Source organism: Dinoponera quadriceps, unplaced genomic scaffold (assembly GCF_001313825.1).
Source record: "Dinoponera quadriceps isolate SergipeBrazil2010 unplaced genomic scaffold, ASM131382v1 scaffold123, whole genome shotgun sequence".
Taxonomy (NCBI): Eukaryota; Metazoa; Arthropoda; class Insecta; order Hymenoptera; family Formicidae; genus Dinoponera; species Dinoponera quadriceps.
In genome coordinates this window covers 203,247-226,982 of record NW_014554239.1, presented here as the reverse complement: position 1 = coordinate 226,982, position 23,736 = coordinate 203,247, and the positions used below count along the sequence as shown (strand labels likewise).

Genomic DNA, 23,736 nt, shown 5'->3' with positions numbered 1-23,736 from the left:
CCCGAAATACGGATCCGACATCGAAATCGTCGCGAGAACGACGGAACAGAGGAGGCCGTTACGAAGGTCGGGACGGAGGAGAGATTGGAAGGAATTTCGCCGGACTCGTTCGTATTCAAAGCGCCGTTTGATCGACAACGATCTCGAGTAGCCGGGCTACTCGCGCGAACGAGATTTGCTGCCGCGATTGGAAGGTTACTCACGCCCGTGGAAATCAACAGCGACGGCGGAGCGTCGTCGTAAAAGACGTTATCCGCGTGAAAGATCCCTCTCCGGCGTCATTTGCATTTTCATAGGTCCGCGAGGTGTGTAGTTCACGGGTCGTTATATCGACACCGCGCGATGGGAGCTACCTGACACTACGAGAGCTTCCACGCGGATTTCACTTCGCGATTGCCATCGCGAGGTTTTCTGACTGATCGTGTTTTCATACAAAATCGACCTTTTTATTCGTAAAAAGAATATTTATATCGTACATATTAGGACTAGAAATTATATTCGAAGCTTTACCTCTTCGAAGCTTCGAATTTCTGAATTTTCGACACATTATATTTGAATAATGAAATTTTGAAATGTTAAAATACGAATATTCGGATACTCGGATATTCGAATGCTTGAATATTCGGAATTTCAAGAATTGGAAAGTACGTGTGTTCAATTCGTAGGCATAATAAATAGTATTTACTCTCCTAAAGAATGCAATTTTTTCTTTGTATTGCGTCTACACAACATGGAAAAATTTGTATTTGTTTTAATGAGATTTGTTGCTTACTACTTGTGCTTTTTATTCACTTTGTTTTAAATTAGGCAAGTAAAATCAGCTTGGATATTTCGGATCCTTGAATAAAGTTCTAATTAATTTAAAAAATTAATTAGATTTTATATACGCAAATTTACAAATTGCAATAACCAATCGGATGGATACTCGCTTTAAGATTTCTCGTTATTCATTTGATGGATACGTGAATCTCTCAATCTCAACGTATCCCACCTGTTCAAAAACAAATCGGTTCTCATTGAAACGCACCGAAGCGTTTAGGCTGTAATCAAGTGTCGTCGAACTTTCGCACGGATGCTTTATCGCGACAGGCAGAAGCACGCGCAGGAGTTCTCTCTATCTTAATGGTAATCGGAACCCCGCTAGAACCGATAGCTAGCCGAGACGACCGAGGGGAGGTCTCTGGACTGTATCGCATCGCGCGCACCTCGTTTTCGAGTACCGTTCTCGCGGCACCTGCGAGTCGTTTTCGCAGGTCACCTCGCGCGAGCGAAAGGCTGAATTATCGAAGCCGTCTCTCCGCTCTCGAATTATCGATACCGGCAATTCCAAATTCGCCCGCCATCAAATCGGCATGATTCTTAACTTGAAGATATCGTTCCTCCCATCCAATATTTCTTCCACGCAATTTATGAAAATTATTCTTAAACAACAAGTATGTAATATTTTTAGCGGAGTTATGTCGAATTTCTTATATATAAGCAGGTCTTATCTTCGTATAAAATTCTAAATTCTTACTTATACACGAGAATACGAGTCTCGAATTGATACTAATTTTTTCACCGTGCAATCGTCGGAATCCCGTTGATTAATCCGCGTCATTTATCTCGCGAGACAGCGAAACCCGCCGATCTAGCTTGATTCGTCGAAAAAAAGCCACCGTCAAAGCAAAAAAAAATTGTCCTTTCTCAACGAGAGATTAGACAGCAAGTATCTCGGAGTTTCTCGTCCGCGTAACATTACATTAGAGAGAAACATCTCTCTAATCGCGCGGATGTTGAAGGTTGCTGTCAGGGAATATCGATGGACGGGACGGATATGCGCCGCGCGTGCACGTCGAGTGAAAATGCAATTTCCGCGCCACAATGCGGCATTATTAAAACTCCCGTACGCGTCGGGGAAGCGCGCACACACGCGCGCGCATAAATAAACAACTTGTCGATAAAGTAAATAAACGTTGCGTTTAATAAGATCGCGCGAGAGCCGGAAGGGCCGTCACCGGTAATCACACACGGTCCTCGCCGTCCGCGTCTCCCGACGTCTTTCTCGCGACGCCGCCGACCTACATATATTTTTCCAGCCGGCCGAATAATGGAACCCGCGGATTGTTTATTGTACTCTCCACCGCGAGAGGCAGTTCCCGCTCCCTCCCCTCCCACCCTTTCTTCATCTCTCGGATTCCTTTCCCCGCGATAGATCCCTCCGCTCTCTGGCCGTCCCGTGGCCATCTGTCATTTGTCGGTTGAGAGATTTTTCGACGCGTCCGGCCGTTCTGAATGGGAGAGAAGAGAGAGAGAACTCGTCTTCTCCTCCGCTCGATAGCTCGTTATCGACAGCAAACTCGCCACTCGTCCTCGCACGTCCTGCCGGCGCGTTAATAATAATGTCAGGTAGACTGCGCGCTCGCTGTCTCTCTCTCTCTCTCTCTCTGTCTCTCTACTTCTCTCTTCCCCTCTTGCTTTCTGTCTTTCATCTTTCTCTCTCTCTCTTCCGATTCAGGAACGCCGGAGAGTGTTTCCCGAAAGATAAACGCGTGCCGTGCGCGCACTCGGCCGGCGCGCTCCGGCATTCAACGATTCGCACGGGCAATTAAGCGACGTGACTCGCGCGATTTCCGATATGAAAACGTCATGACGCGATTAAGGACTTCCCCTGTCACCTGTTGGAACGACAGGGTGCCCGGGGGACTTGTTGCCGCGCGCGTGTCGCCGCGCCGCGAGGTGGAGGGAAGAGCGCGGGATCCGTTTACTTTCGAGAGCGCGCGCGCGCGCGCGATTCCGATCTCGAAGCCGAAGATCGAGGCGAACGAAGAAGAAGACGCGGATGGAAATCCATCGCACTCGGCTTCGCCGTCCGATTATGCGATAAAAAAAAGAAAAGAGGGAAAAGAGAGGAAAGAGGGAACGCAGTGAGAATCGATACTTTATTGACAAGTGTTCGATGCCGATAAAGCCGCGGCTTCTTAACGTCCACTCGGAGATCGATTTCTCGTTACGATGATTATGGGGTACCTAGATGAACGAGAAGGACCGGTCAATACTGGCAGTTGGCGGTCCCAGCATCTCGGCGAACACCATCTCGGTCTCGCGCGTCGCCCCTTTCGCTGTTTATCAAATCGTGGGTCTGTCGATAAGCGCGGCGACGCCATAACGAACCCGCCGCGATCGAAACGAGAGCGCGATTCTGCGGTACTGTCGAGAAAAAAAAGAAGGAAAAGCGACGGAGAGTGAGAGACGGAACGAGCGTCGGGCGAGTCGGAGGAGGGTAAGGGTGAAGAAGAAGAAAAAGATGAAGAAAAGGAATAAAAGAGGGCTCGGGGTTCCCGCGTATGTTACCTACCCACGCGGACTTTGCCAAAGGGAGCACCCCCCCTCTTCGTGTTCGCGGCCGCGAAATAACGTCGGTGGTTTGTGGTTTTTCATACGTGCGAGAAGTCACAATGGTGATCCGAAGGAGCGATTTCCCCTTCCCCCCGTACGTAGGGCGAATGCCTCTCTCCGCGGACGAGACGGCGGGGAAGGAGGAAGAAGAAAGACGAAAAGAAGAGGAGCAAGAAGAAGAGGTGGCTTTTGTTCCCACCTCGAGAGCGCGCACAGCTCGACGCGGTCTGCCACTTTTTCACGTTTCCCCCCTCGCCCCTCCCGCCCTTTCTCTTTGTTTCACCTTCTTTCCCTCGGCGCCCTCTCGTCCGTCCCTTTCGCCAACTTCCTCGTCTTTAACGTCGTCCAATCTCTTCTTCTTCTCTCTCTTCCTCCCGGCGGGTGCGCGTCTTCTCTTCCACGGCCCTTTGTCTCTCGGGGAAACGCGATTAGAAAGCCCTCGCGGTGCAATTTTCAGGTGGTTCCGTCCGCTTCCGTCATAATGGCGCGTCTCGCGGACCCAGCGGGGGACGGGTCTTAACGAACTTTGCCGCCGTTTTCTCTTACCGGCCGGCCGGCTTTCTCGACGAGATACCGCCGGTCCCAGTTGAGACGGAAAACATCTGTTACTCGATCTCGTGTTCCCGGCCTAGCGCTCCATCGGTAGGCGGTGCGCGCCTAAGTATTTCAATTTAGAACCCCTCGTAGCTTAACAACCGGCTTCCGCGGAAGCGTGGAGAAGCTAGAAGCGAAGACGAAAGGAGAAAAGATAATTGCGCCAAATGATCCGCGTAATTAACTATCGGTTATTGCACGTGATTACGTGCCGTTCGAACGCCGGGCGTACGATACCGAGCGACACGTTCATCCGTTACAGCGAGGCGCCGAGCTTTATCGGCTGTCAGAAACAATGAAAACGAGCCGGTGACCGCGAGCGAAGATCGTTCCACCGAGAGCGGGTCGTCCAGATGGAGAGTCGCGGGAACGATCGGTCGATGCTTTGTGGCCCATAAATAAGTCACCGGTCGATGGCGGTAGCGCGCTCAGGCACAATCGCGTTTGTATTTTGAGCGACAGCCAATATTTAACTCCGGCAATGGCAATCTACGTACGAAGACGACAATGACAACGGCGACGACGAGCTACCGAAAGGGCTACCGGAGACGGCCGCGAGTTGCGTTCCTCGAGCGGAAGGTCGGAAGGCTAGCCGCGTGATCCTTCTTCGAACGTTCGACGCACCGGCGACAGGAAGATAGATAGATATAAAGAAAGAGAGAGACCCTACACGGCTTTCTCGACTAGGTAACCGGAGATGACTGGTGAGAGCCGTGATCCCTGGAAAACGTGATTCCGGCAGGACGTAGAAGACGATAACAATAGCGAGAGAGAGAGAGAGAGAGGCCACTTCAAACGATGGTCTGGTATTCGGAGCGTCGGTCCAGATTCCACGTATATTTCGAATATTCCCTCAGGTAGGACCATGCTTTTCACAGATTACCCGAAAGCAAAAGGTTCATTCCCACGAGACCGTGAAAGAAATTCGCACGTCGCGTCTTCTAGAGACGGGGAGAATTAATCGTACACATTGAGAAAAATGTCCAATCTAATCGGATAATCCAAAAAGTAACAAACGGATACATCCGGTCGAGTGTTATGTCCGATCATTTCGTCTGGTCAAGTCGCGCCTTCATCCGATGGAAATTACAACGGATGTTCAAAGGGCGACTCATTTTCCGATTAGATTTCGTTAGTAATTGCATCGGTAACTTCAGCGGATAAAGAAATCCATCACTTGATCGGATATAACTAATTAACAAATATAACAATTGGATACATCATTTGATCGGTTTATCCAATGGAAACGTTTCTCAGTGTATTCATCGGGGAACGACGACAGTAATGGTTGTCGTTAGTCCCCGGCGTAATCGAAATATAAGCGACGATTACGAGAACGCGATTACTTAACCCTACGGACGATGATATCGTTGAAATTGGAGAGCCCGCGAGAGCTCCGCCGATAATTGTCACAATTTATAACTTTCTCCTCGGTTTTTTCCGCACGCCGCAAAACCGCGACGAGCTGCCGCACGAGCGCTCCCGCGGAAATCGCGAGTGCCGTACAATAATGCGAAAACGCAACATGTAATGAGTTGAGAAGAAGAAGAAGAAGAGACTCTTGCGCGAACGACTGCACCTGTCCGCGCTAAGACGACTGAGCGAAGGAACGAATAATCGTGTCGCCTAGAATCCTTCAAGTAAGAGTCTGGCCATTTCCTACTTCTCATTGATCGGTCTAATCCCTCATTTGGTCAAGAATTGCGGAAGACTGGAGATTGTCAAATAAATCAACTCCTAATTGTAACTAAACGTTACCCCAAGATTAGGGGTAAATGATAATAAAGTAATGGAAAAGTTAATTTTTAAGAAAGATTAAAATATTTTTTTTATTATTTTTTTCGTCACCTCACCGTATGAGTAATCGGCCGGATTGGGCTGTAACGCGCGAGATGATTCAACATTCTTCCGCGTCGATCAGCGGAGACTCGGCAATTTGCCGAAACAAGGAAACTAACGGGGGAACATAGTGTCTCTAACGACCGTGGCTCCCGCTAATTCGCGAATTCCGAAAATGGATTTCTGCGGCGCGGTCTCGCCCGCGGCGACGATTCGTTTCGGCGACGCGAGACAATGCCCGTTTCCTGGTGGTGACTACGAAAGAGCCGACGACGGTGGTGGTAATCGCATTAGCGGTCGCGACCGGAGTGACGGCGTTCGCCGCGCGTCCGCAAAATGTCTCTTCCCTCACTCCCTTCCCCTCTCTCTCCCTCTTCACTCGCCATTACCGCGACTCACACCGTGACGAATCTGTTCCGTAGGATCGGTTCTGTCACCAAATCACGCCGGTTTTGCCACGCTATTCTCGAACGCTAACGAACGCGGGCAGCCGCGTGCAACGCGCGCCGGGATAATAATGTGCGCACCGCTGAAAAAAGTTTATTAATATCCTGACTGGCAAAATAGCGCGCGTTTCGGCCGGACGCCGATTCGAGACGGATCGCGTGTTTCCGAGAACGAAGCCGACTACGCGCGATTAATTACCAGCTCGCGCGTTTTTTACCGGTGGTTCACTCCGTGACGTGATCTCATACGTTTCGAATGGAAACCGCGGTCCCGAGAATGACGGGCCGCCGCCGGTGTCGAACGGCGAATTGAGATATTAAGGGTAAATATACGCGAGACCGTGAAAATGAAACTCGAAGAATCAACCGCTTTTCGTTCGACAACGAGAGTCCAGAACGACGACGATTCTTAGTCGTTCGGGGCCAAGAGGAAAAAAATATCCGCCGGTTCCCTCTTAATTAGAAGACACCGACGAATAACGCGCGGGCCGATTGGATGAGATAAAGCTGCTGTGGAAGTTGCGAGAGCTAAGTGGACCCCTATTCGCTACCGACAGCTTCCAAGGGCTCCTAATTGTCAAGATCGAGCACCATAATTACACCCTCCGCGATTCATTCTCATCTCTCTTTCTCTCTCTCTCGGGGCTGGTCTCCCCCGTTAACGGAACCGGATGAATTCTCACTGCGTGGCAAAACGAGGAGCGGCGGAGGCGGCAGCGTCGCCGGCTAATTCGGCAGGTAGAGAGAGAGAGAGAGTTTAACCAACAGACCTAAGGGGTAATCGAGAAGTCTGGCCTGATAAGAGGCGATAAAAAACCACTCTCCAGAAACCTATGACCCCTTTCGTGTGTTCACCACATTATAAATATGCAAGGAGAAGGGGGAACCATTAGGGGCCCAGAATAGATCATTTTGCGACTTAATCGCGATACGTCGTGGTCCCAGAAATCCAGTCGAAACGGGTAAAGGTTAAAACCTCGAAAAATTGATAAGCGTATTAAAAAAGAGAAATTAATAAAAGGAAACGCATTACGTGATTCTCGTTTTTATAAGAGATGTTTCGAAAAATTCGATCGATTATTAATTAAACGGAGCGTATAAATTTCACATCTGACATTTTGAACGAGAGCTTGAATTTTACTCGTGACGAACTTATATCGCGTACCGCGCTTGGTACGAGTTTGTTGACATATTAAAAAGATATCGTGCGGTGAGTTGAAACTTCCGAGAAATTGAGAACCGGCCGTGATAAAACCGGACAAACGTTACGAATGTTTCTTACATCTTGCACATGTAAGCATTAGTTTTCGCGAAATCCATCGCGCCGTTATTAGAACTATCCTCTCAATTTTGTTACAATTAAAACTGTAATCTTAATCGCAACAATACAGATAAACGCGACAAAGGTGACAAGAAATAAATGTATTTTGCATCTCGTCAGAACGTTAAGAGAAATATACATTACACTGGGAAAAAAATTCCTATGTTCAGGTAAATATTGGCTAATTTATTTTAGTCGGATTAAATAAATTACTACGATACTTCTTAGTCAATATTAGGTTGTTACAAAAGTTCTGTCAGTTTATCACATTTAATCACAAATTTGAGACCAAAGACCGGCAAAGATTAGTAGAAAATCAACTGCAAAGAAACACATACAAGAAACTGACAAAACTTTTGCAACAACCTAACATTTACTTGAACAATGTTGTTCAGTATAACTATAAATTAATCAATATAATTATAAATATAAGTAGAGATAAGTAGAGACTGATTTCAGATGTAAAAGAAAGAAAGTTGATAAAAAATCTGATGCAATACAGACTTTAGATATAATTGTCCAAGGATTCTCCTATCTCGCGTTTATAATACTGCGATCATCATCAGACACATTAGTTATTCCTTCTTTATAACTGCAAACTGCGATTAGATCATCAGGAAAGGTAGCTAACTACTGTCGTTTATTACATCATTTGCCGAGCTCTCGTGAACGCACGCTCGCGTTCTTCTCGCCGGGGCTCGTGTTTGTTTTACGTCTGTCATTCGACCTGTCGATAGAGTGTAATAAGGTACGAATACCAAAGCCGCGGCGTGACGCCCACTCGACCGCCGCGTGTGTTTCGTAACTTTCCATAAGCCGTTGCGGTTATTTGCATCCTGTTACAGTGCCACGGCTCGTTACGACTTCGTCGACCAACTCGACCTACTCGCGCAATCGATGGACTAATTGACGCTTGTTTACGAAAAGAAAACGTCACACTGGCGAGTGAGTCGCCTCTCGAGTCCAAACATTGCATTTCAAGTTTACTCCAATGTCGAAAAATATCTTCGAGCAACCGACGAGGACAGTTGACACGTCGTCGAATTTAGCTACTGCGAAAATAGACCCAACGAAAATGGATTGAACTTGTCAAGATATTTCGAGAGGATCTGTAGAATTTGTAATTTTCACTTATGAAAGAAAGTCAACGCGACGGGGAGTGTTTCGAATTTCGCGCGTTGATTGGGAATTATCACTCTATGGTCGTTGTATGACAAACATAAAGACCCGAGTCAAAATATTGATTCCGCATTAACGCTGAAAATTCCGGGAATTTGCAGAATCAATGAAAAGTCTCGAGACATGACAGGCTATGGTCTTGCCTCGCGAAAGAAAAGAATTAGCTCCTACAGCTAAAAATTAGCTGTCCATATAATACAACTGAAATCTAGTTAATTTTTTGTCCCTATACCTAGTTTTTAGCTCCCATGGCTATGAGAGCTAAAAACTAGGTCTGGTAAGTCAATTTCATTTGTATTATATGGACAGCTAATTCCTTTTTTCCGCGCTTGAAGCTACAAATAATTACTTTATTAAATAATTCGATAAAAACAAGTGAGTAAATACAATTAACTTGTAGTGGAACACACATTTTCTGATAATCTCTACTTATCTTTTGTTTATCCGTTGAAAATCTCAATAGGATTTGGAGATTCAGAAGGATATAAAAGAAGAAATCATGAGGACAAGAATAACAACACAGTTGTGCGTTTAATAATGCTGTGTGTTGTAAGAGATTTCAATTTAAATTCGATACGATAAAAGTGGAATAAAAAGAAAAGGTTAGCAGATTCACTTCTCGACGCAGGAAGCATTGTTAGACGCATAAATCAATAGTTGCGGAACCTCAAATCCTAAATTTCGACCGATATCTCCTCATTTCCGGTAAATTCGCGAAATATCCATGAGAGACCGAAACGTCCCACGTAATAAATGATTCGTGACACACCTGAAAATGTAAGATATGCCGCTGTCCGCGTCCCGTCGGCCTACGTCCTGCGTTCTCGGTCGCGACTTTCCGATTCGGCATCCTGATCCTGGCTGCTTCGTCGTGCAGGACACCCACTAGCACTGACACTCGCGTAAGACGAAGATTCGTACTTGATTCTGAAGAATACGCGGTAACAAGAAACGCGATGCCAACGAGAGTCCGATGAAATATTTCAAGAACGGCCAGGAAATGTCGTAATCCGCCCGACGGGGAATATGTAAACAACTCACCGATACACCCGCTCCGTGGTAAATGCGTCGTGCTCATCGGCTCGAAACGTAATGACGCGCGCGCAAGTACCAAAACAATCGGCGAATAGGACAGAGTCACCCCCGCCAAGCGCCGTTGCCGGCCGCCGATCGATGACGCGTACATTCCGACGCCACGAAATTATAACAATCGACGTTTCGGACGTTACGACGACCTTCATTACCAGGACCGTCGCACGCGTGGTAATTATCGGAAGGGCTCCGACTCAAAATTTAGAATCTATTGCAAATCTCGCAAGTGTTAACTTGCGTATGTAACAATGCTTCCTACTTACAATCCCTTCTTTTTCCCCTCCTAAAGCTCTAAATCCTATTGAAATTCCCAACGTCAATAATCAAAATAACAAAGAGATAATTAAAAAATAAAGTTTGTTATTTTATATAATCAGTATGTGTCTACATTATTTAGTATTTACTACTTCGCATATTTTGTCTGTAATTAGTTACATAACTAATAGATTGTTTATAAGAGAGACATTGAGAATAAAGAATAACTTCTCAAAATAATAACTTTATTGTGTGCTATGTGTGCGATTTATATGTGAAAAGTACAGCAATATAATAGAGTTAGCATGCAAAAGGCATGCTTCAACTTATCTAACAATCCGTATAAATACATGTAAAATGTTGAGGTAATCAAAAATTAAACAATTCTTAATATTCATTTCCTAAGATACTTATAATGCAGAGCCTATGCTATTCTATATCGCCCTACTATTCTACAAACTTGTCTTTTTTAAGCCTTGATCTAAAGAAAACGACACCAAAGACCCATTTTTGTAGCATCAGAGGAGGACAATAGGCTCTACTGTCAAGATAATCCAATGGCTACGGATCCAATGGTCGCGGAATCCTCAAATTCCACAGAATTTGCAAGATTAATACAGGACGAAAAATCCGAGTTGGGTAAACTTGCACGCGAATCGTATATAACGGATACAATACATACATTGAAGAATTCTGAGACAATGTCACAATGAAATAAGAATTCGATTGGATCGTACTTCTCGCGTTCCTTGACGAACGCTTTGACTCACCAGTATAACACCAGGCTGGCCAGACGACAGGGCTCTCAGTGTCCAGCTCCCTCATTCTCTCAGCGACCCGCGGACATCTCCACTCCGTTCTTCCCGACGTGGCGGTAAGAATGTCCAGTTTGGCAATCGGTGTCGACCTTCACCCGAGCGATTCTCCGCCCTCCGTTCGGGACGTCGCAGAAGAATCCGACGTTCTTCTTCCCGATAGCCTGTCCGGCTAGGAGCCACCTGTTGCACGAAGCCGCCCGGAGTCTCGGAAACGAGTCCACCGTCGAGGATTTGGTTTCAATGTCGCTCGACCGTGCACGCAACAGGCCTCTGCGAAAACGCCGGGTCGTCGGGGCCGTGCACGTGCAAATGAAAAATTCCGAGAGACAGATAAGTCTTTTCAAATAGAGTGTTCGACGGTTACGGTGCTCCAGTTACCGCGCTGATAAGGCACGGAAGACGCGTCATCAACTCGCCACGTTCTCGTATCACTTCCTCTCTGCCGCACCGCCCTTCCTCCCAACATTCATCGCAACGTCGTTACGACGACGACGACGGTAAAGATGTCACGCCGACCATCAGCGCTATCCCTACAGGCTGTCGCTAGAACGACATCGTCGGGACGCGCGTGTTACACGGAAAGGTGTCTGGCACTCGACTTGAATCGCGCACTAAATGTCACGGAAATGTCAATGAGGTGCCGCCGACGTTTGACACCTTCACTGGATGTGTCCCCTTCCTCCACGCACTTGATCGACTCGATGCGAACCGTGGACGGGATGGCCACACACGATCACCCTCTGTCGTGACTTTTTCTCATACGGCTTTTCTCCCATCGGCCGAATCTCGGCCACTGTCGAGACGTTTCACGTAGGTAGCAAGCGGAATTCCAACGACGCAAAATACCTCCCCGATATCCGAGCGCGGATCTCGATCACGAAGCGCTCTTATCTCCTATCATCGCGCCGATAAGTTCCACCAACACGCTCGTCCGTCACCATCGGACTCCTCTCTCTCTCTCTCTCTTTCTCTCTCTCTCTCTCTCTCGCTACCTCGAGCCACACAGGTACGTCACTCGTACGTCGCCACCTGTGAACCTGCGTTCAAGCCGGTGTCAAGACATCACGTACATCCCGTACCGACATCGAGCTATCACTGCCTACAGCCTCTGGTGCTGGGCCTCACTTTCCTCACTCTAGCGTACACTGACGAGACCGATCGTGCCCGGTAATCGCAGAGTATATCCTCGACCCGGCCGATCCTTGCCTTCAGTCCCGGGAGGATCGTTGACGTACCGCGGGATGACACGACACTACTACACGGCACCACTGCGTGAGGTGATGTCGAAGAGGATAGACGGATATACAAAGACAGTAGGGGCAGAGAGAGACAGAGATGGAGACAGGTAGGGGGATAGACAGAAGTAAAAAAAAAAGACGGAGGAAGAGATAGTCAGGGGAAAGGAGGAGAGAGAGAGAGAGAGAGAGAAAGAGAGAAAGAAAGAGGGGGAGGGGGAGAAAGAGAGAAAGAGAGAAGAGAGAGGGAAGAACCTGACCACCGGACACACTGCTCTTGCCTTGGTAGGCACGACACACAGGTAAGCGGAGTGGCACTTGGGTTGGTGCACCTGCCGCGAGAGTCCGCGCCGTAATGGGAGCGGGGCAACGGGCGGCAGGTAGGCAGGCCCTCCGCTCGTCAACCTGCGGAGAAGGGGAATCAGTCACATGGCGAGTACCCTGCGCTACCTGCGAAAGAGGAGGTGGTAGCCGGGAGTAGGTGGAAGTGGCGGATGAACGAAGGTGGTGATGCTGGCAGCGGCGGCGACGCTGGCGGTGGTGGCGGAAGATGATGGTGGTGGTGGTGGTGACGGTGGTGTTGGTAGTGGTGGTAGTGGTGATGGTGGTGGTGGCGGCGGTGTGGTGAAGGAGGTGGAGGACGCTGTGGTGGAACGCAGGAGCAGGAATCGTCGGGGGACCTCGAGAGAGAGAGAGCCGACTCGGCCGCCACCGGTGTAACCTGTCGCAGGAGGCGATCGGTGTCGACGCGGCGACTCCGCCTGAGAAAAATTCGAGACGATTTTCTCACGTCGTAGAACGATGACGACGAGCGAAGGGAGAGGAGATAGGGTCGAACGGGTCCTGAGTATTCTCGTGTCTGAGACACGCGAATCCGGCGAGACGACTGTCAGATATCGAGAATGAGAAGGATACACCGGGCACGTTCGTGTTGAGAGATCGCAAAATGTTTCGGAGAACGAGAGGAACAAGCCCAAGCGGAACTGTCGTCCGGGTGAGACGGAAAGAGCGCGAAATGGAGCGGCTAGGTGACCGATGAGAAGACCGATGTGGAGGTTTAATAGAACGAGACGATTGGCGATAATTGAAAGCGTCAACACGACGGAGCATCGCAGTGTCTTGCGAGAGAAACAACGATGATGATGGTCGACGAAGAGATAGAAAAGAAACAAAGCACAAGACACTTTCTCTCTTTCTTTATGCTGATAGATATTGTCTGATTTCTAGAAATCCTTTTCTTATCTTATTATCTTCTTATTAATCTTATTCGTTCATTTTTATATAATCGGACTATATTCGGTTAAAATATTATATCCTGTAAATTCAAAGGGTCTAAGTCCAGGGTGATGATGAACTCTCTATTCTCTTTCTCTAGCTTTTGTTCGCGGCGGGGAAATATTTCAACGCTGTTATCGAGACAACGTAGGGAAGCCGCGGGTTCTCCGACTCTTCTGCTTCGGTGCTTCAGCTACCGATTATGGTTCACCAAGAGAGAGGGAGAGAGAGGGAGAAAGCATCCCGATGAACCTGGATTCCATATTTGGACTCTCTTACGACACGGCGCGGAAGAGCGCCAATTGAATTCCAGGCGAGATCGGTCGGTGGAACTTGACGACGGTGGATCGCGGTGTCTCTTCCAGGCACGTCGCTCAATGTCCGGCTATCAATGCTACGTCTTCCTTCGCCGGACCGCGACCGGCAGCGGCTCGTATAGCAGTCTGCGTGGACATTACGTCAGGTGGAACGAGACGCGGAACACTTTGCTCGCGTGTACCATCGTACTTCTTCGGCGATCTCGCTCGTAAAACAATATCATCGGGCTGCTGCGGCTTCAGCGGGACAGCGCGATCCTTCCGTTCGTAATTCATCTCGACTCGGTCGTGTACATCATAATTCACTCTACATACTAGAGATAGTATTACTCGACATATTCGAAGCTTCGAAATTTCGATATAATTCAGCATTCGACGACGAAGCTCGAAGATTCGAAGTCAAATTACTTGAAACTTCGAACTACACCAGAAGATTCAAAATATCGATGCTGTTAGTAAAACTAATTTTGGGGAGTGCAACAAAATGCCATGCAATTAAAGAGTGTCAGTTTAACCCGGATAACATTAAGACGTCCTAAGAGTGAAAGAGAGGGAGAAGGTGGGAAGAACACTCCACTTCTACGTTGGGTTATTATATGTATGTACGTATGTGCACTACTATGTTTTACCGTATCTAACAGAAAATCCAACTTGTATAAAAGTGTTTCTGCAAGCTTTTCGTGTCTCTTTAGGCCTTGAAATTTCAGTGAAAAGGTATAAAAATGTTTTTCCCAAAATTTCCCCGATTGAAGCATCGACACATCCGATACGAACTGCAGGATTTCTGTACTAAATAAATATTCACGCCGATTGATAGGCAGAGATGCCATTTTGAAACTTTTAATTATTTTCGCCGCGTACTAAGCAACGTTCGCCTCCGATTCAATCAGGCAATTACGCACACAGCGCCTTGTAAAAATGTGATATTTGGAATTCTCCCGCAATAATACTCCAACAAACGGCTTAGAGGAAACCTCTCGATGCGCCGATTGAAGCACGCGCGAGACACCCTTCGCCCGTCAATGACGATCGCCTCCCGTCTGCCCGGCGTAATCCTGCAACACCGTCGCGCCGCGAGCGCGTTATCCGCAGGATTACCCGGGCAGCGTCGCCTCGGGTGTCCGGACGTGTTCAGAACCGGTGGGCGCGCGACCGCGCGGTGGGAGGATATCCCGGCGCGTAGAACAGCGCGCGCGCGGCGCTGAGATGAGAGCTTGTTACGTTAACCATCATATTGTTTCGCGAGGGCGAGGCGCGCGCGCTCTGCCTCGCAACCGCGGCGTGGGGTGTGCGTGGAGGAGCAACGAGTAGCTTCGACCACGGCTTCGAGGTGTACCATCAAGGACGATATATCGTGGCCGATATATATCACTCGGGAGAAAGAGTGAAAGAGAGGGAGAAGGAGGGAAGAACACTCCACTTCTACGTTGGGTTATTATATGTATGTACGTATGTGCGCCCGAAGGCTGGCTGCGAGCTCCTCGTTTAGATATCCGCTCCGGCCGCGCGAGATTATTCGAGCGAACGACGCGAGCGGAGCTGCTGCTCGTCGAAACGTCCCGACGGACGGTGCATTATATTGGTATCCTATCTGGCGTCGATCGCCGGGCTTCCGCAGGTAGCGATTACCACCTCGACCATTTTCTTTCCCGGAGAACTATCGCCGATTAAACAGTCCGTCGACCTCCTCCGCGTCGCGCTGCATTGCGCGCGCGCGCAACGGGATGTATTAATCGTTCGGCCGGATCGATACGCCGCCGGACCGTCGTCCATCAAACACTCTCGCGGGAATTAATTAGCGCGCTCGTGACGCCGTCCGCCGCGCGGAAAATCTCGCAACGCGGGATGACGAATAGGTCGAACAGAATGACACTCTCCGAGCGTTCTCTTCGAAATTGAAACAGCGAGGATCACTGTGCGCGCGTAACCTGTTCTCCGGAAATATAAAAATTCGGAACGAGTGAAACTGTGTTAGCGAACCTAATTTTTTAGCTGTAGAAGCTGAAAAGATCCAGAAATTAAACAAATGAAACTGGTAACTAAATTTCAATTGTATCACACGAGTAACTCATTTTTAGCTGTGGGAGCTAGTTTTCAGCTGGCAGGAGGCTGATTCTTTTTCTCGATGTGCGCGCAAAAGACGCGCCAAATTTCAACCCCTTTACTCAACGAAAACAGAACAATAAGTGGACAAAAAACTGTTCAATTGATTAATAAGCAAATTGCTGCTTATGAAATTGGCAGCTTTGGCCCAGAAGTACTCCCGAATAAAACCCTACCAAGTTCTCGTCCATTTCCTACATAATATTGTTACAACTAATAATAACCTAAGAACTCGAGGCGAAGATTTAAGTCCTAATTTTCTAAAGATTTTTTAAAGATCTATTTTAATTCTACACTAAATCTTCAAAGATTTTCCATTGTGCTTCTTTGGTGCTACAAGTGCTATAAGTGCAAACATATTTCCGCTCTCCTTCACTTGAAGACTTAATGAAAAATTTCGACTCGGGAATGCATTAATATTAGACAGTAACTAAAGGGGTAATGTAGGAAAAGTGCGTATATTTCTAGCAGGATATCGAGGGGAAAATTTCTGCCGAAACATTATCTCGTCGGGAGTATCTGGAAGAGAACGAATCGTGAATGCGGGGTCGCGATCGACTAGCGCGCGCACGCGCGGCCCCGAGGTGCATCGTTCTCACGACTCGTCCCGGCCGAGCGATTTAATACCGCGGAAGGCAGCCCACGCCTGTTATCCAAAAGCCCGTTTTTCCCCGGCGATGAACGACGGGAAACGCGCGTTTAGACGCGCCCGTTTCACACCGCGTAAAATCCGCGCGGTCAACGCAACGCTCGCGCAACGAGGCAGGTTTCGCGTCGACGCGAGGAAGGTGGTTTTCCCGATCGCGACGTGTCCGCGGGATTCTGCGAGAGCGGCAGCACCTGGTCGCGGCCGCTCATCTCCGGGGACCAAGCAACCGGTGGCGTTCATGAATACGTGTTCATTATTTATGAGCAACGCCTCTCGGCATCAACTGGACCGGCCTCTCTATCTACCGGTAGGCAGCCGGAGAGGAGGAGGAAGGCAACCGGATAACGTATTACGTCTTCATATTTTTCCCTCCTCCCCTCTCCGTGCACGCCCGGTAATTAAAGGTGCCCCGCCAAGGACCCCGATGATTTACCGGCGATGCCGCGCCGACCTGATAAGATGGGACCGGTTGATAACGAGGTTCCCCTTTGTATATCGAGAGCCGGATCGAGCCACGGCGTGCCGGTGGATCCGTCTCTCGTCCTTATAGCGTTCGTGTAACTTTCTAGCTGCCGCGGAGCTACTGGCGCGGCGGGATCGAGTTTTGCTTTATCGCACGACACTCTCGCGCGGAGCGAAGAGAGAGAGAAATCTTCAAAGACGCGTCAAATTGAGCGAGGATAATTTATTAATAAAGCGAAAAATTGCCGCGTACGCGATAAAGGCGTCCTGAAATCGCGCGGTCCGCGAGGATCTTCGCGAGACGGAACATCGTTACTTCGCCTTGCCGCAGCCGATCGTCCCTTCTTTCTCGAGATGCGCCGCATTTTTGCCGGCGAAATGGTTTTCGCCGGGAGACGTTGCCGCTGATAAAACGGCCGATCGAAAAGCGTCGTGATCCCGGAGAGCCCGCAGCAGCCAGCCATCCGCGGCATCGCAGGCTGCTGCGCCGGGCTCTCGCGGGGGATGGAGAGAGAGAGAGGGGCGGGGGGGAGGGAGAAAGAGGGAAAAAAGGCAACACTCCGCGGCATTCCCCTTTCTCATTACGGTATGCTGGATCAAAAGTGCTCATATTTCATAGACTCGTTCTGGCGTGCCGCACGAACCCCGCGCGATGGCCTCCGCCGCTCGCGCGTGTACGGAGAAGTTACGGTCCCGTTGAGTGGAGAAATTTACGTTCGTCAGCAAAAGGAGAACCGCGAGGGGAACGACGATGACGATGGCGAACGAGGTGGACGAGCTCCGGTGCCCGATGATGATTTCGACGATTTAATTGAAACGTCCAGCCGGCACTAAAATCTCCCCACCGGCCTCCTCTCTCTCTCTCTCTCTTTCTCGCTATTTACCGCGTCTCTCTTCTGCCACTCCTTTCTGCGCTCTCCCGTGATGATCCCCGCGATCTTTCTCTCTTTCTCGCCTTCTCTCTTTCTCCCTCTTTCTTATTCGCGAAGGAACATCTTGCATTAGTGTTTTTCAAACGGAGCCGTAATATTGCGCGCCGGCATCGGCGAACTTGCTGATGCTGATGAGTCGATGCGAAGCCGACGACCAGATAGGACTTTGCGCACGTGTGCGTCACATCTCGGTAGAGACATCTTTTTTTCAACGATCGTAAAAGCGAGGCGCTTTTAACTGACACCGAAACCCATCGATTCCGATGAGATGCTGCGGATCTTCTTGTTCATTTCCGCTACGACTTCGGATGTACAAATTATTACAGAATGCACTTACATAATTGCCAAAGAGGTGTCCCCGAACTTCACAGTCGCTGACACACGTTGAGAATAACTCGACGACATTGATATGCGACATCAAAGCACTGGTAACATATCTGTATGCAATAACGTATAACAAATAAAACAACACTTATATGTATTTTTTAGAATATTGCATTCACTATAATAATTTACTGTGAAAATTAAACGTTTATGCGACGTGTGAGTATCGCAAAGTCTTTGTAATATGTGAAAATTAACGTTAAATATACGTCACTTAATGGACATATGACGTCAATAACCAATTGTGACCAAATATTGACGTCAAAATAGCGACAGGCTCCTATCTGGGTGTGAACACACATCGCCATTCGCGTGAGATAATCCGCAAGACTAAAGGCGTTATCGACGCGACGGAAATTAATGATGTAAGAAAAGGAAAAAAAACAGGAAAAAAACGCAACATTCCGTCACCTTCGCATTCCCGAGGTCGTCGTAGCGGTCGCGTAACGCCGAGAGGCGCCATTCGCCGGGGCTTCGACGAAATTTTCTGACCGGCCGAAGGAAGTTTTATTGGCCGTTTGATTTACGGCGAGCTACGTGGCCACGTAATTTGTTGCGCCGTATTTAATTCGCCTTAAAAAGTGACCGTAAGAGAGGGGAAAAGAGGGAGGGACGTGTTCCGTGCAATGTACTCGCGCTTCCCGAGAAAGCGTAAAAATGATTACGGGCGTGCGCGCTGCTTTACGGAATCTTCATTATGATGTATGCGCCGTGATCGGCTAACGCAGGAGTGCAGAGCGACGTTTCCCTTAATGAGCCGCGCGAAACGGATCGTAGTACGTCGACGAGGACACACCGAGATAGGAGGCGAATTCATTCGCCGCCGCGACCGATTTACTCGTCAACGGCGGTCCGCGAGACCGTCTCTCTCTCTCTCTCTCTCGCGGCGCAGGAAATCGCAGAGCCAACGAATCTTCGATGAACCGATCAATATCCCCCCGAGCTGCGACGATCTTTTATCCCTCTCTTTCTGTCTCCCTTTCGTCCTCTCGTTCTTTCCATCCTTTCCTCGGTCCGTCTCTCTATTACGATCGGCCGTTAATTGAAAGGAATGGCATGAAATTCGCCATTTTCAACGATTCATCGTCCGCGATACGTCCGTCGTCCGTGTAATTATCGGTAATTCCAACTCATTTTGCGTAATTATCCATGATAGTATAATCATCGGTACAGACATACAACTTATCGACGTTAATCCAAGAGGGGAATTGACATTGATTTCCACGATCTCGAGGATTTTCAATTCGATGTTTTTTATCAAAGCGCGCGCGACCGTAATTGGACCTCCGGGTGAAGTCCAATTAATGAAGGCCTCACAGAGAACAGATATCCGTCATTTCATCGCGTAAGCTGTAATATATTAATGAATGGGATCTTTTCATGCGCACTAAGAGATATGATTCCTCTCGAGCTGTTCAAGTTCGACGCCACGCCGGAGTGATCTACAACTCCGGCCGCGCGATAAAAGCCTTCGCTGCTTTTCAGCGAAACGACGAAGGATCACGGCGGGACCGTGATAAATGTTAAACAAGACGCGCGGACTAAAATTAAGAGTCTCATCGGAGAATCGAGCAACGTCGCGCGTCCGTCATTCGCGATATCGTCTAACAATATCCGCCATCGTTAGCGAGCAATCGGTAAATTAAGATGAAAGAGGCCCCACGAGAGTTTTTCGGATCGTCGAAAGGCCGTGTTCACGCCGATTAATATCGCCGGAGCCGCTGCGATACGATAAACGAGATGATAAATACGAACACGCACGATTATACCGCGCGCGCGAAGTTACGCCGCGAGATACTCCGATGAATCAGCGGAGGTAAAGGTCAGATGGATGAACGTGCACTTGAAAGGTCAAGGAAAGATGCAGGTGTCGAATGGCCGGTCGGCCGGGAAAAATAGAAAAAAGAGAGACTTATATAAGCAGAACGGTCAGTCATGTTCGCTTCGGTCCGTTCGCGTTAAAAATTCCGCAAAACCGCAGTGGACGTATTTCTCGATCCCGCGTCGAAATTTTCTTAGATTTTCTCAACAGGGGATGATATAGAGTATTGGATATATAGAGAAGCGACACGTTGAATTCGATATATCGAAAATCAACCAGCGTTTTTCTACAGTAATATTTAGAGTAAGCGAGTAAGGAAGCGAAGGAATGCAGATGAGCTAGAACGAAAAGTTGCAAAAGGTTAACCCCAATAATTGGTAATTGAATAAAAATACTCCCCCTCATAATTTGTAGCTATTCGTTATAACTCGGCACAACGAAGAAGGCTTTTTTTTATCATAATATACTAAAATTATAACAAAAATAGTATAATTTACCGGCACATTATGCGCTCTCAATTAAAAAAAATTTTCTATACGGATGTGGTGAAATCTATTTAAGATGACCCACAGGTAAAATTCCGACGGGATCGGAATCGCTCGCTCGATTCCCATCGTCGGCGTCCTTCGAACTCGTGCGAATTTGTACCAATCGCACCGACAAGTGGGACTATTTCAACAATTCTGACGGTCTCGAGATAGGCGGAAGATATCTCAGCTTGAAGGGACATACGGCGAGACGTGACAGGTTTATAGCGTATAAGTGCTTGTTTAATATTTCCGGAGTCGGAGGATGTGTCAAGAGAGACGCTTCGTCGAGCGATAAATAAGAGCGGCTTAATTAAACGCCGTAGGATGTGTTATGACACGGTGTCGTCATTATGCAAGGAATACGTCCACAGTGGCGGTTCGTCCTGCGATGACGATGATGTCTTTCTTTTTCTCTCCTCTCCTCGCATGCAGAACGAGGAACGACGGCGTCGCGAAGAGAAGCACGAAGAGTTACGTCGCGCCCAGCAGAGACGAACATCGTCGGCTCCTCGTCCTTTCGGCGCTCGAAATCCGCAATTTACGGCGCGTTTCGGTATTAATATTCCGTCGGGCGTTCCGACCGGCCGGCATGACGTAGCGCGCTCTTCATTTTCGTTTATCATCCGTGCGTGGAAATTTAGAGCCTAATGTAATCCAATAATTTATCCGGAGCGAAGCGAAGAGCGAGAGAGAGAGAGAGAGGAAGAGAGAAAGAGAACGCACACGTATGCGGGAAGCACGTAGGGGAAACGTAAAATCCTCCAATTTAGGCCGGTAATTTATACGGTGACGGTTCTCTCTCCTCTCGATGTTAGATCGATAATTTATCCGCGCTCACAGACACGGGTAAAGGAACGATGGAAATTTCACACCCGGATGCTCAACGAACATATTTACGGCGTTAACGTGAAAGTAAAGACGTTTCGGCACGTGCACTCTTGCAATAGATATCTATTCTTTGACGAGGAATCAGATTCATCTTTGGATGTATAGCGAGTTTTCATAGTACGATTTGAAAATTCATAACAAGAAAAGACAAAGGACACGAACGATACAATAGAAACAGGCTTTCGAAGTTTTCGCTTTCAGTTTTATTAAAAGAGTTTTTATTAGGAGAGACAGTAAAAACATCCATTTCGGGCGATAATGAATTTTTTAGTGATTTGTCAAGAAAAAGTGACGAAAAAGTGACTTATGTGACTAGACGGCAGCGCTGAGATTAAAAATGAATCTCGGACAAGAGAGGAAGTTCGCGTGACACGCGGGGAAAACGAAAGTTCTGATCGAGCGGAACGAAAGGCAACGGATTATACACTCGCCAGTTGGTGCGCTATTAAGAACCAATTACCATAAACATACTAAACAGGCGCGTACACTTGGAAAGCTGATATATCGATGCTGCCAATCGAGACGCCAGCCTTCACAAGAGAAGCCGACCCGACACACCGAGAACGCACCGAAAATTCTCCGAGGAAATCGACGGTGCTGAATCGCCGTGACGGAACCGCGAGAGCGGCGCGCATAATCGTCGAGGAAAGAGCGGAGAGCGAGCGAGAGAGGGCGGCGGAGGAAAGAGGAACGGGGCAGGGTGAAAGAGAGAGAAAGAAATAGAGAGAAGGAAAGAAAGAGGGGGCACGCACGGTGCACAAAGTGCAATTTCATAATTTTTGCCTCGTAAAATCCGAGCAATGAGCGACGTAAAAATGAATAACTGGAGGAGCGTTCACCCGCGGAACGAACAAGTCGGTGGAACACCTCTCTCGCGTCTCTCTCCTCGGGCTCTCCTTCTTTCCACCCCCCCTGACCCCTCGATCGCCACGTCCGTCTCGCTCGCACGCCCGGGCGAGGAGGCGGCGGTGGTTGCGTTGCACCGTTCCGCGGCCCCCGTAGCGGACTCGGAGCGATTTTTATCTTCCGGGTGGAATAGATTATCTTTATTTACGAGCGATCTGCGGTATGGGCAAATTGTTTGGGAACGAGTGAGGGCCGCTTATTTAAAAGCCGTAAACTATTCAATACGTGGACGAACTGAAATCCCGCGCTCTGCGGCGAAAGTGTGAGAATGCGTGCGCGTGTATGTATGTGCCAGGAACCCTCGCCGCAATGATCTCGATGAGGCTCGAGATGAATCCCCACCTCGGAGCAACGAATTTCCATCGCTCGGAAAGTATTCCCGTACGGGATATTTTTCGGGGTCTAATTTGCGTGTCCGATTTGATTTCCCAAAATACCGACCGGATAGATTCTAGTTGGGAAATCTCTACGCAGGTTCCGGTCAGAGGTGTGGTGTTTCAAACCTACGATTCTAAAGAAATTTACGAAATCCGAGGAAAGCTTTTTCCCTGCGAGCCTGGGAAAATCTCTATGCGGTTATTTTATGCGCGTTACCGGTGATAACGAGAGTTGATAATTGGACTATATAATTATCTGCGTAATTTCGCGATGGACGCATTTGACTGGAGCGAAATAAGCGTCAGGGTGAATGGTATCCTCGCGGAAGAAACGCTTCGACCTCGAGGGATGTAGAACGCCGATAAACGGACAACTGACCCGCGAGGTAGCGTTTTCGAAAGCGACGTGCGCGTTTTACCGCTCGAAGCCCGAAGTCAAGTGCACGTTGCCGACACGGCATTAACGAAACACGCGGACCAGATCGGGCCACGCTAATAGTGCGTTACACGTCTAGGCTATGTCGCGCAGTACATCCACAGAGTCCGAAGAGAGGGAGATAAAAAGAAGCGGAAGCCGCGGCGAAAGGATAAGCGAAGTATCGTGTACACGAGGAGGGAAGGAGGTGAGCGCCTCGATGAAAAGAGCGCGCGAGACCGCAAGAGATTTCTATCTCTCCTCGACGCTATCATGACTCCAAATGACATAGCGGCCGACACGTTTGTAATGGTAAACGAATGTACGAACGAATGAACGACGGATCCCGGAAAACAAAACCCAATGACATTTCCAGATGAAGATAGCAAAGCGCCCAGAATCTCCGAGAGATCCTCGTTTCCTCCGTTAATATTTGCTTTCTCTCAGCCGCACGCGGAGAAAAAATTTGCCGTAAAAGCTCAAATCTAGCTGTGTGACAGCGAAAATGGAGACAGCTAA

General features: G+C 48.4%; 1 protein-coding gene across 2 annotated transcripts in view; it reads right to left on the bottom strand.

The window, feature by feature from the left end:
• Window positions 1-23,736, bottom strand: part of LOC106748242 (uncharacterized protein KIAA1522-like) — a 192,199-nt gene that overhangs the window by 145,845 nt on the left and 22,618 nt on the right. Inside the window, exon 1 of one of the 2 annotated variants that reach the window (XM_014626695.1) lies at window positions 10,875-12,347. The exons of the other annotated variant lie outside the window; for it this stretch is intronic. Coding sequence (XP_014482181.1) covers window positions 10,875-10,929 — 55 coding nt within the window. The 5' untranslated portion in view covers window positions 10,930-12,347. Of the gene's footprint in view, window positions 1-10,874; window positions 12,348-23,736 lie in introns of those variants that run through there. 2 annotated transcript variants of the gene reach the window in all.